Source organism: Piliocolobus tephrosceles, chromosome 7, assembly GCF_002776525.5.
Source record: "Piliocolobus tephrosceles isolate RC106 chromosome 7, ASM277652v3, whole genome shotgun sequence".
Taxonomy (NCBI): Eukaryota; Metazoa; Chordata; class Mammalia; order Primates; family Cercopithecidae; genus Piliocolobus; species Piliocolobus tephrosceles.
Genome location: NC_045440.1, coordinates 40027419 through 40040068, shown reverse-complemented (window position 1 = coordinate 40040068; position 12650 = coordinate 40027419). Strand labels below are relative to the sequence as shown.

Here is a 12650-nt window from a genome sequence, read left to right as displayed (position 1 = left end):
GCCAGGAGGGCTCACTTAGGACATCGAGGCACTGGGAGGGCTCGCTTAGGACATCGGGGTACTGGGAGAGCTCACTTACGGACATTAGGGTGCCTGGAGTGCTCACTTAGAGCCATTAGTGCATGGAAAGGGCTCACTTAGGGACATCAGGGCACCAGGAGGGCTCACTTAGGGACATTAGTGCACCAGGAGGGCTCACTTAGGGACATTAGGGAGTGGGGAGAACTCACTTAAGGATATTAGGGTGCTGTCAGGGCTCACTTAGGGACATTAGGGCACTGCAAGTGCTCACTTAGGGACATTAGGGAGCTGGGAGGGCTCACTTAGGGACATCAGGGCACCGGAAGAGCTCACTTAGGGACTTTACAGTACTAGGAGGGCTCACTTAGGGACATTAGGCTGCTGGGAGGACCCACTTAGGGACACTGGGGCACGGGGAGAGCTCACTTAGGGACACTAGGGCACCAGGAGGGCTCAGTTAGGGACATTAGGGCACCGGGAGGGCTCACTTAGAGCATCAGGGTGCCGGGAGAGCTCACTTAGGGACATCAGGGCACCGGGAGGGCTCGCTTAGGGACATTAGGCTGCTGGGAGAACTCATGTAGAGACATTAGGGGGCTGGGAGGGCTCACTGAGGGACATGAGGGTACTGGGAGGGCTCACTTGAGGACATTAGGGCTCAGGGAGGGCTCACTTAGGGACATCAGGGCGCCGGGAGGGCTCACTTAGGGATATTAGGGCACAGAGAGGGCTCATTTAGGAACACTGGGGCATGGGGAGGGTTTGCTTAGGGACATGAGGGCACATGGAGGGCTCACATAGGAGAGCAATGATGAGGCTGGGGGAGACCATGGGTCAGTGTGCTGCTGGAGCTGGTGTTCTGAGCTCCTCTCCCGCTGCGTGCTTCCAGTTGAAGGCCATATTTAGTTGAAGACCATATTTAGAAGCACCAGTACCCAGGGAAGTTATTTGTGTGCAGTCACACAGCCTGCATGTGATGGAGCTGAGAATGGCGCCCTCCCCACTTATCCCCATTGAAGGAGGGGCTGGTGGGCTTATCTGGGCAGGACAGAGCTTTCAGCTGTAGAGCAGTGGGTCTCTCCTCCCCAAGCTTCCTGTGCTGAGAAGCCCCCCCCCCCCCGCCCCGCCCCGTGCTGCAGCAGAAAAGCAGCGTCGGCAGGTCAGGAGAAGGGGATGCATTTCCCAGGCACTGCGAGTCTGCGGCCGAGGGCAGGCTCACCTTGGAGCTCTCATCGTCCCATCTGGGCCAGGGCCTACACCACGCCCCTCTGCTGAGTGCAGGGAAGGATGCCAAGGCAAGCCAGGCCCTTGCGGTTACAGAAAAAGATGAGACAGACATGAGGTGGGGCTCACGTTGTCCTCCTGGGCTAGCACAGGAAGCAGATGACAGAGGAATCCCCTTTCCTTCAGGTCACCTGGCTTGCTAAGTTTTCCCTAAAGAAAGGACATGGTTCTTGTGCCCCCAGGCAGCTGTTCCAGGTCCCCACCCCAAGGAGCTCAGGACTGGCCAGGTAAAGGAAAGCTATTCTCGTGTCCTTTCCCCACCTGTGTGACCCCTCAGTCCCACCCTGAGGCCCAGGCTGGTAGGGTCATTCCACAGGATCCGTTCAGCATGGCCCCAATACCCTAACAGGAAGGGAAAGGAAGTAGTTGGGAAGTTGAGACAGCAAAGATTTAATTTTTTTTCCTACACAAATCCTTGGATTCATGGGGAGGATTGAACACATGGAGCTTAAGCCGGTGTAAAGTGAAATAGTGGCCTTCCCAGGAGAGAGGCACCTTCCTGGGACAGCCGTTCCTTCAACAAGCATTTATTGAGCACCTGCGGGGGCTGAATGCTGGCGCCTGCATTACCCAGTGTTGCTAACTGGGGACATGAACGCCTGGGCTCTAGGCCTATTGTGTCACTTCCTGGCGCTGTGACCTTGGTCAGCCTTCTAATGGGGACAGATGAATTTCATCCACTCACTCAACAATATTTATTGAGTGCCTACTGTGTGCCAGGCACCTATAAAGAGTGCCTGGGTGCCGGCATTGAATGAAACAGAAAAAAGTCTCCACTTGCAAGAAGCGTGGTTCTAGCAGGGAGACTAATAAGAAACAAGATAAAGTAAATAAAATTAGAAGTCATTAAAACAGAAATTCTAGATAATATGTGCTAAAAAGAAAAATCAAGCAGAGAAGGAGGACAGGAGGTAGGAGTATGTGTGTGGAAAGAAGCCCGGCTGGAATTACAGATGGGCGGCCAGGGGAGGCCTGCATGAGTGCCAGCTGGGAGACTTCAAGGAATTGAGGGTGAGCGTGAGGACATCTCAGGGAGGATGCCCCAGAGAAGGCCTAGCCCTGTGAAGGAGACCGTGCCTGGCACGTGCCCTAACAGAGTAACCAAGCCCATGAAGCTGGAGAGGGGAGGGTGAGCAGGGTAAGCTGCACCTGCCTTGAGAGGAGGCTGGCGCAACCTGGCAGAGAAGCAGGAGGTGCGTCGGGAGGAAAGCGCCGTGGGCTTATGGACTGGAACGGCAGCGGTGGCCGTGCTGAGAGGTCGGTGGGTGCAGGACATATTTCAGAAGCATCTGCTGACAAATACAATGTGGGGTAAGAGAGGAAGAGAGGGGTCAAGGAGGGCAGTGGTGTCCTCGACCTGCCCGCTGCAAGGATGAAGATACCCGGGATGGCAGCAGGGATGGGGTGGGACAGGCTAGGGGAGAAGATTCTGAGTGTGGATTGGATCTCACTGTCCTGGAGATGCTGAGTAGAGATCCAAAGTAGACCTGTGAGCCAGACCCATCTCTACAAAATGTTTTAAATAGCTGGACGTGGTGGCATGTGCCTGCAGCCCCAGCTACTCAAGTGGCTGAGGCGGGAGGATGGCTTGAGCCCAGGAGTGCAGAGCTGCAGTGGGCTGTGATTGTACCACTGCACTCCAGCCTGGGAGACAGAGTGAAGCGCTGTCTCAAAAACAACAACAAAGTAGAGATGTGGAGGAGGCAGCGGGATGCACACAGCTGTAGTTCGAGGAGGAGAGCCGAGCTGGAGACACACATCCAGGCACACTGAGTGTAGAGATGGGCTTTGGAACCATGGGATGAACAAGCTTGCTTAGGAAGTGGATGTGGACAGTGGTGAGATCTGAGAACTGAATCCCAGGGGGCTCCAATGTTCAGAAGTCAGGAAAGTTATGAGGAATCAGCAGAGGACATGGAGCAACGGTGGCCAGAGAGGAAGGGGGGATGCCAGGCCAGCACCTTCCAGGAGCCACGGGAGAATGTGTCTCGAGGGGGAGAGAATGACCACCTTGTCAGATGAGGACTGCTGAATGGGAAGGGCCCGGAGAGCAGAAGGAGGTGGTGGCAGAGTTTGAGGATGTGGGATGAGAGTGGAGGCCCCAGTGTTTGGACCATTAGGGTGAGCCAAGTGCCCTGGGAGCCCCAAGGGCGAGCCGTTCACCCACAGGGAGGGACCAGTGGCCTTTCCACCTGGACAGCATTAGATGGGCCACATGTACCCCACGGAACCACAGCAGTGAGGTGGGCAATGTGCTCACGTGCTCCTGACCTTTGGAGGGATGACAGGACAGTCTGTGTCCTTGATGAGCCAGAGCTCTGGAGGGGGAGAGTGTCTAAAAGGAATGAGACTGATGGGTGACCAGGTGTCCTTTCTCTCTCCCCGGCCGGCCATCTGCTGCCTCCCCTGGACCCCAGACTGCAGGACTGGGATCCAGACGGCTCCATTGTCTCATACCTGCAAGATGCTGCACAAGGTTCCTGGCGAGAGGAGGTCACGCAAGGCCCACACTTATTCCGGAGAACGAGCACCACGACCGAAGGGCTAGAGCCCAGTGGATCTCAGGAGTACGAGAACGTCCTGGTGTCTGTAAGCGAGCACACGCGGACAGAACAGTCCGAGGCTGAGAGCTCCCAGGCCGATAGGGACCAGAGGCAGCAAGGTCAAGGAGAGCAGGTGCAGGAGGCCAGGAACACCTTCACCCAGGTGGTGCAGGTGAGAGCCCGAGGGGAGCTGCACGCTGCTGTTCCTTCCCAGCAGCGGAAGGGACCGGGACTCCAGGGCTGCCTCTCAGACACTCCAGCCCTGAGCCGAGCATATCTCCTTCCTTTAACACTTGTGGTGCTTCCCTTTCTCTAGAAGTCAAGGGTAAGGCCCGCCTTTCTGCCTCCTGGATCCCTGCTAAGGCGCCTGTACCCGTTGGGCAGCTGCTGATCAGAGTGGCTGAGCAACTTGCTCAAGACCACAGTTTCAGAAGTGGGCTCTGAGCTAGGTCTGGCTGACTCCAAAGTTGTGGCTTTTGTTGGTTTTCTTGTTCCGTCTCGTTTTAGAAAGGGCTAGGAACCAAGCACTGGGCGCTGGGCTTACTCTCCTCCTATGGTGTCCTGTGTGATGTGCCCAAGGTGCTCTCTTTCCAGCACCTCAGGGTCCTCACTGGTAAAGGAGGGAGTGATTGGAATGTTGCTGAAGTTACTTGGCTCTGGAATTCTGTGGCTATTCAGGTGGACTCTGGATGGCGGTCACCAAGTAGAAGAGGGGCCCTGGGATAGAGAGGTCTCCTCTCCTGCTCCTGATTTCCTGGGCCTCTCCCTCTCCCGGCCCTCCCTGCTTTCTTCCACTTCCCCGGACTCCCTTTGAGTTTGCTGAACTTCATTTTGTTTGATTCATTCCCCACGCTCCGTTCCCAGCTTCCATGATGATCTACTTGTGGCCAATCTTGTTTCATCTGCACCCTCACTTTCTCCCACTGACCTATTATTTGGAAGCACATCCTGGCCATCATATTAATGGGTGTCTTTTCCATTTGTGTTCTTATAAAACATGCACCGCTGTTCTCCACATGTGCGTGTTTAGTGTGTACATGAACGACATGTTCTGTCTCTTTCTGTTTTCACGCCTCATCCAGGCATGGTGCTTCCTCCTCTCCTTTCTCTCTTTCTTTCCTTCTCTCCCTTCTTTTCCACCTGAACCTCAGACTCCAGGACTAGGGTGGCTCTGGAAGGGAGACCCTGAGCTGCCGGCCATAGAACTGCTAGGAATTCAGTCAGGTTTTATTTAGAATGCTCCCCTGCCAAGTATGTGCCCCGTGCAGAGCCAGCACCTGTGTGCACTCCTCACCACAGGTGGCCTGTGCGTTTCTTCCGTCAGGCCCTCCTGGGCACCTAGTTCTCCTGCTCCCAGAGCACACATGATCTTAACTGGGTCTCTTCTCTTGAATCCCTGGGGAAAGAGAAAGACGCCTACAGCACTTTTTCCCACTGCCTCTCTGCAGTCAGCCTTTGGTGAGGGGAACTAGAAGGACCTTCTAGATCACACATCCATCCCCCTCAATTATAAACGAGGGCACTGCGAACCAGAGAAGCCAGGGGCTTTCTCCAGAGTCACACAGTGGACCAATGTCAGGGACCAGGAGGGTCAGATCCCTCAGTTCCCAAGCCCTACATCCTCACGTCCAGCATGCACGTGCAAGGCCAGCATGCCCAGCCCAGAACTGGAGACGCTGATCGGAGGGCCTGGCAGGCTGCTGCCGGTGCCTGTCTCACAGGCCCCAAGGGCTGATAAGGAGACCCTTGAAGGTGACTGATGGTTTGCAAAGCTTATTAGTATTTCCACTGGACCTCTGAAAACAGTGACAGGGAGATAGAGAGATTGCTTGTAACTTGGGACTTGGGAGGTGGCCTGAAATGACTGTGACCCAGCTGATTTCCCTGAGGACTTAGGAGGAAATATCTGAAGTTGGACTCTTCTTGACTGGGCCAAAACCAGATGCTTCCCCATGCCTGGCTTCTTTGCACATACTTTTCCCAATCTTTCTTGTTGAAATGAGGAGCATTGTGGAGTGAAAGGCATTTGGAATGTGACTCCTCCGTTTACTTACTCCTCCACCTAGGCAGAATACTTTACTTCTGTTTCCTTTGTGTAAAACAGGAAGACGATAGAACCTCCTTGGTTAGGCTTGTGGTAAGGTGTCTCTGAATTAACGTGAAATCCACAAAGAACCATGCACTATCACAAGCATTTGCCATTATTATTCATAGTGTTGGCTATTCAAAAGCGGCATGATTGTCCCAGCAGCCTTGAGGGAGAGGAGTGGGGAGAGCACTTTAATCCCTGCTTCACAGATGAGGAAACTGAGGCACAGAGAAGGTACTCAGCCTTCCCAAGACCCCACAGTAGGTGAGCTGCGGGGTCAGTCTGCTGTGTCCCGGATCTGTGTTCTTTCTGCCTTGCTGCATTGCCACTCAGAGAGGAACAACCTGATCTAGAAAGTGAAATTTTTTCCAGCCACAGCTGCTGCGGCTGCATTTGTGAATCAGCTCTGTAAACACGAGTTTAATATGCGTGGTTCCTGTTCAGTGGGCGTTGATAGCCCAGCCCTGGAAGAGCCTCTAAGGACAGGCCTTAAATAGACACACCAGCTCCACGCTTCAGTTTCGGGAGGCTGTGCCCTGTAAAGGAAGGGTGCAAGGGCATGTGGGCTGATAGGAATTACAGACTGGCTTCCAGGTGGCCCCACCACCTGTGCTGGGCCCCTGCTGGGCTCACTTGACTGTCCTCGAGCCCATCACTCACCCTTTTGGGGCAATTTTTGAAACAGACAAGTGTCCAGGGTATTAGCTGGTCTCATCCCTACCATGCTGAGGAACATCATTCAGATGACTGCAGTAACAGCCCAAGGAGACACACAAATAGCTGGTTTCTCGGACCATATTATTTTCTGAAAGTAAGAAACTTTCCCTGGGCAGAACTCTTTCTAGTTCCTATGGGGACCGGCAGGATAGGCGAGAGGCCGAGCCCCCACTTCCAGCTCTCTTGGCAGGGCTGGGCAGGGCGGGGTTAGGCAGCAGCGGTTGTCACTCACACAGTGACTTTCACTTGTGCTTTCAGTGCTCAGGACATGGGCACCTGCCGGCTTCCTTCTAGCCCAGTTGGACAGCTCCGGCAGCTGGTTTGGGGAGCTAAAATTATAGGAGCGTGACGCCACCCGGGCCACTCAGGGCAGAGCCTGGCTGCTGGGCAGAAGGGCACTTGGGCTGGGCTGCTTCAGCCGAGAGGGCCATTCGGTGTCCTACCCAGAGAGAGAGAAACAGTGAGAAACCAAGAGAGCAAACCAGAGAGATAGGGAGGGGGAATGCAAGGGGTCCCTGGGGGACTCAGGAGTCCCAGTGGAGAATGAGAGGCGGGCCCCCCGTGGCGGTCCGGCCCCTGGCTGCTCTGGTCCCCGGAGGACCGGGCTGGTGAGGAGGCGAGGATGTGGACTTTCGTCACCCAGCTTCTGGTCACACTGGTGCTGCTGAGCTTCTTCCTGGTCAGCTGTCAGAACGTGATGCACATTGTCAGGGGGTCCCTGTGCTTCGTACTGAAGCACATCCACCAGGAGCTGGACAAGGAGCTGGGGGAGAGCGAGGGCCTCAGTGACGACGAGGAGACCATCTCCACCAGGGTGGTCCGGCGGCGGGTCTTCCTGAAGGTAACCGCCTGGCAGGAGGCCGGCAGGGCTGGCAGTGTGGGCACCGGAGGCCAGGGCTGAGGGGACGCTGCTGTGGGGAGCTCCGGACCCAGACTTGGGAGACACTGGAAGAAAAGGACCAGGAGGCCCCCTGGGATGAGGTTCTGCCCTGGGAGCCAGAGTGTGTATAGCGCCCACCAGAACCTGCCCTCTGGTGCCCAGTGCGTTGTGACAGTGACATTAAACACTCAGCTTTGGGTCTCAGGAGGCTGTGCTCGTCCTGTTTCCTTCTTTGTTTCTTTCCTCTTTCTCTCTTTTCTCTCTCTTCTCTTTTTTCTTTTGTTTTTAGAGGTGAAGTCTTGCTCTTTAGTCCAGGCCGGAGTGCAGTGGCATGGTCATGGCTCACTGTAACCTGGGCTCACTGTAAATTCCTGAGCTCGAGTGATCCTCCCACCTCAGCCTTCTGAGTAGCTGGGACTACAGGCACACACCACCATGCCTGGCTATTTTTAAAAATTTTCTGTAGAGACTGGGGCTCACTATGTTGCCCAGGTTGGTCTTGAACTCCTGGACTCAAGTGGTCCTCTGGCCTTGGCCTCCCAAAGTGCTGGGATTGCAGGCATGTGCCACCATGGGATTGCACCTGGGTTGTCCTGTTTCTGTTTCTGTCACCAACTGGCTCTGGGATTTCGGGCAAGTCACATTCTGGGTGATGCTGCCTGTCGAAGGGCTTTTCTATATTGCAAAGTGCTGTAAAAATAGGAAACAGGTGCCTCGCTTCCTCTCTCAGGCCTCCTCCGTCAGACTTGCATAATGGCCCCCATTTTGCCAGTTCCCCGGGGGGGTGTTGTGAGGGCCGAGTGCACAATTGCGAGCTTGGGCTGTTCATCTTCAAGCCTCCCAGACCCTCAGGGGCGTCGCCCACGCCCTGGGAGCCCTGGCGTGGCTCCCGCTGCATGCTGAGCCGGAGTTTCCTGCTGGAGGAGTTATTGGGCCATGGCTATTTTGGCTGCTGCTCTTTCCTCTTCCTCCACTCTTCCTCCCAGACTCCCACTCACCAATCTTGCATTTTCTCCTCTTCTCTAATTCCAGGGGAATGAGTTTCAGAATATTCCAGGGGAGCAGGTGACAGAGGAGCAGTTCACGGATGAGCAGGGCAACATTGTCACCAAGAAGGTGGGTGCAGAGTGTTGTTCCCCTCTGAGCTGGGGACAGGCAGGTGGGCTAGAAGCTAAAAGGCGGTAGAAGCCAGCAGCTTCTCCCTGCTGCCCTCACAGCGGGTGAGCACAGCCAGGCTGGCTGCCCCCGAGCCCAGGAGGGCTGGAGGGCCCAGGAGCTGGGAGCTTTGGTCATCTGCAGTCCAGACACGGTGTCCTCACAACTGCTTTGTCTGAGTCAACCTGAATAGCTTCTGCTGCTCCCTTCCAGAAGGGCCAGCCCCAAGGAAATATCCCAGACCTAGTCCCATGATGCCTAACCCTGAAAACAGCTGTTAAACAAGCAGTTTGAGCATCCCAGGCCTACCATGGGCCTCCTTAAATAAAATGGATGTGGGCAGGTGTGTCGGCTCACACCTGTGATCCCAGCACTTTGGGAGGCCAAGGCAGGAGGATCACTTGAGCCCAGGCATTTAGATCAGCCTGGGCAATATGGCAAGACTTCATCTCTAAAAAAGTTTTAAAAAAGGAAGAAAGAAATACACACACACACACACACACACAAAGTTAGCCAGGCATGGTGGCACATGCCTGTAGTCACAGCTATTCAGGAAGCTGAGGCAGGAGGATCACTTAAACCCAGCAGTTCAAGGCTACATAAGCTTTGATTGAGCCACTGCACTCCAGCCTGGGTGACAGAGTGAGACCCCATCACCATAATTAAATAATTTAAAGGAAGTGAAAACACATTGGATTGGTAGCAGATATTAATTCAGAGATATGACCTTGCCTGTCAAGTATGGGGCACAGTGCTAGCTATGGGTAAGAGAGAGGAGGAGCCAAGCAGGGTCTCGAATGTGCTTCTGCTGGGGTGCAGCTCGCATCATCCTGGAGCAAGGCTGCTTGTGCGTCTGTCTTTCCTCCTGCACTGTGAGCTGCTTGGAGGCAGGGACCGTGTCTGGCTGATGTTTCATCTCCCACTCAGACCACATGGCAGGTACAGAGTAAAGGGTTTGAATATTTGGACAGGTGAATACGGGAGTGGGTGGGCGAAAAAGAGATGCCCTCTGCCCTTAGGCGCATGGGAGTAGAATGGGGAAGAGCACAAACTTCCATCCACACCAAAAAGCAAAACAGAAGGCTGTGGGCTCAAGGGGGAGGTCACACCCAGTCACACCTTGGTCATGGAATGGCACTGCCAAGGCCCCTTCAGGGCTGTCTACCAGAGGGTTTTCCATAAAGCGATGGGGCAAAGGCTGTCCCTCTTCTTGGCCTCTCAAGGAGGGGCTCCTAGGACAAAGGCTACCTCCCCCACTCGGAGCTCATTCCTGGGACCTGCTCTTGAGGGCTTGACCAGCGTTTTTTGTTTTTGTTTTTGTTTTTTTATACAGAGTGTTGCTCTGTCGACCAGGCTAGAGTGCAGTGGTGTGGTCTAAGCTCACTGCAACCTCCACCCACCAGGTTCAAGTGATTCTCCTGCCACAGACTCCTGAGTAGCTGGGATTACAGGCGCCTGCCACCGCACCCGGCTAATTTTTATCTTTTTAGTAGAGACAGGGTTTCTCCATGTTGGTCAGGCTGGTTTCAAACTCCTGACCTCAGATGATCTGCCCATCAGCCTCCCAAAGTGCTGGGATTACAGACATGAGCCCCCGTGCCCAGCCTGACCAGCCCTTTCCTCCTTCCCTTCCTTTCCCAGATCATTCGCAAGGTGGTTCGGCAGATAGACTCGTCCAGCGCCGACGCTGCCCAGGAGCACGAGGAGGTGACTGTCACGGGGCCCCTGGAGGATCCCAGTGAGCTGGAGGTCGATATTGATTCCTTTATGAAACATGCCAAGGTACTGAGGCTCCTGCGGCCCTGGGGGACCCAGCGCCATCACTGCTGCCTCGCTCTGCCCATCTTGCCGGGCCATCTGCGTGACACCTCCCTCCACTCACCTCTTCATGAGCTCTCCCTCCAGTCTCCCTTCTCCCCTGTGGGCAGTGTGTCTGCCGCCTCCGTGTAGCCTCCTTTCGATTTTCTGCCTGTGTTCTGCCCATCTTTGCCATCTATCCTGCTTTCTGTCTCTGCTGCTCTCTGCAGGTGGAGCTGAGAGGGAGTGGCCTACAGCCGGACCTGATAGAGGGCAGGAAAGGGGCGCAGATAGTGAAGCGGGCCAGCCTGAAAAGGGGGAAACAGTGACCCCGAGCCGCTCTCCTTGGAGTAGCCTCTCGGGAGGTAACGCAGCCCTTCTCATCCCCTCTGCATGGCCTGTTCTTTGGTGGAGTGGCTGCTCCCTGTCTCACCCGATCCCCTCCCAGCCACCCCAGCATGATGTGGGACAAACAACTTGCGGCTGTGTCTCGAGGCAGAGATTCTCGCTTCCCAGCCCTACTAACAGCGGCCCTGAACCCCAGCTTCCTCATCAAGGAAACAGAGTTAATAACATCCACTTAACAGGGACCGCACGGTTTTGTAAGAATGCCTTTTGGGCTGGGCACAGTGGCTCATATCTGTAATCCCAGCATTTTGTGAGGTCGAGGTGAGAGGATTGATTGAGGCCAGGAGTTCAAGACCAGCCTGGGCAACAGAGCAAGACCCCATCTCAAAGAAAAAAGACTCTTTGAAGAGTAAAAGCACTCTGTAAATCTAAGTGGTAATATTATCTTGGAAACCAAGAAATGGGGGTCTAGAAGGTGGTGGACAGGGCACTGGAGAGGACAGGAGAGTCAGTCTGGGCTGTGATGTTTCAACATAAGAGCTCCAAGACTGAGGACTGGGCTGTCTCTTGAACCTGGAGCCCAACTACAGTTCTGACCTGGCCAAGGCTTAGCTTCTCCTTGGTGTTTTATGAAACATGTTGCTCCCTTGCTTTCTAGGAAAGGGCTGAGCTGACAGGCCTAAGGGGTGGACGATATGCTTTCTGCAAGTCAGGAGACCATCAGGGTTGGGGCCTGGGCCATGGTGCATGTGTGTGAGCACGGGGCAGTGTGGCCACGGAGCAGGGGTGTGCCGTGCCGTGAGGGAGGGATGTGAAGACGCTGCACGACTGCGACCGTCTCCAGCAGGTGTGTGCGGTGCTGGGGGCTTCAGGGGCCGGCTCTGATCTCCATCCTCCCTGGGGCATCCTGTACTGAGCTGCCCCGAGGCCCTTCATGCTGCCCAGCTCGGGGCAGCTCAGTACAGGATACCTCGGGGTGGGAGTCAGCAGGAGGTGAGGGGGCATGGTGGCCCCAGTGCAGCACTAACCGGGTCATTACCATTCACACCCCAGGGCCTGACTCTGGGGCCGTGCAGCAAGGAGGCTCTGTCTTTCCAAAGCTTTCGGCAAAAATCAGGGCCTGCTGCCTCCTGAGCCACCAAAAGTGCTGACTCTGGGCTTCCCGATATATCTCAGCACTTGGGCAAAAAAGAGGACTGGCAGATCCAGTTATAGGATAAAATTAGACCTGACATCTCAGCAGCTTAAGGAGGTCACCGTGTTAACCCCTGCACTGCCAGGGGTCCCTCTAGGCTGCTGGTTTAGAAGACTCTGAGTAGCTGCTGTTGGGTCCTGGAAAGAACCCAAAGATGCAAATAATGTTTAAAAGCAGCAAACAGAAGGGAAAAGTACACTCTTCTGACTTGTTTTTCTTATGGTAGCAGTGGCAGCTGTGGCTTTAAATTTCTGTTTGGCTCAGGTTCTATGGATGCTCCTGAGCGGAAGAGAGGCAGGCGGGAGAGAGGCAGCCCAAAAGCCAGGCTAGGGGGAAGGAGGGAGCCTTGAATTTCATTTTAATTTGCTATAAATGATCTGCAATGTGGCTGAAGCCCCCACCCCGGTGATTAAGGACCAGACCACACTAGCGTGGGTGTCAGAAACACGGAGCAGCCCGGCTCTGGGACAGCACTTGGCCCTCTGTCAGTGACAGGCACGGGACAAGTGTGACAGTGGCGGCGGGGGAAGGGGGCGAGGAGGGGCCAGAGCAGTGGCAAGGGAGAGGCGGAGAAAAGCTCCTGCTGAAGTCCCAGAGGGTTAGGGGACAGCATTAAATGCC

The 12650-nt window shown here is 55.0% G+C and overlaps 1 protein-coding gene across 8 annotated transcripts in view; it reads left to right on the top strand.

Moving 5' to 3' along the window:
• Positions 1-12650, top strand: part of ANK1 (ankyrin 1) — a 143319-nt gene that overhangs the window by 124267 nt on the left and 6402 nt on the right. For 3 of the 8 annotated variants that reach the window (XM_023214480.1, XM_023214478.1, XM_023214476.1), the window contains 3 exons: positions 3723-4020; positions 8567-8650; positions 10331-10471. In XM_023214480.1, coding sequence (XP_023070248.1) covers positions 3723-4020; positions 8567-8650; positions 10331-10471 — 523 coding nt within the window. Of the gene's footprint in view, positions 1-3722; positions 4021-6922; positions 7496-8566; positions 8651-10330; positions 10472-10716; positions 10852-12650 lie in introns of those variants that run through there. The other 5 variants (XM_023214477.1, XM_023214483.1, XM_023214479.1 and 2 more) reach the window with 5 other exon arrangements.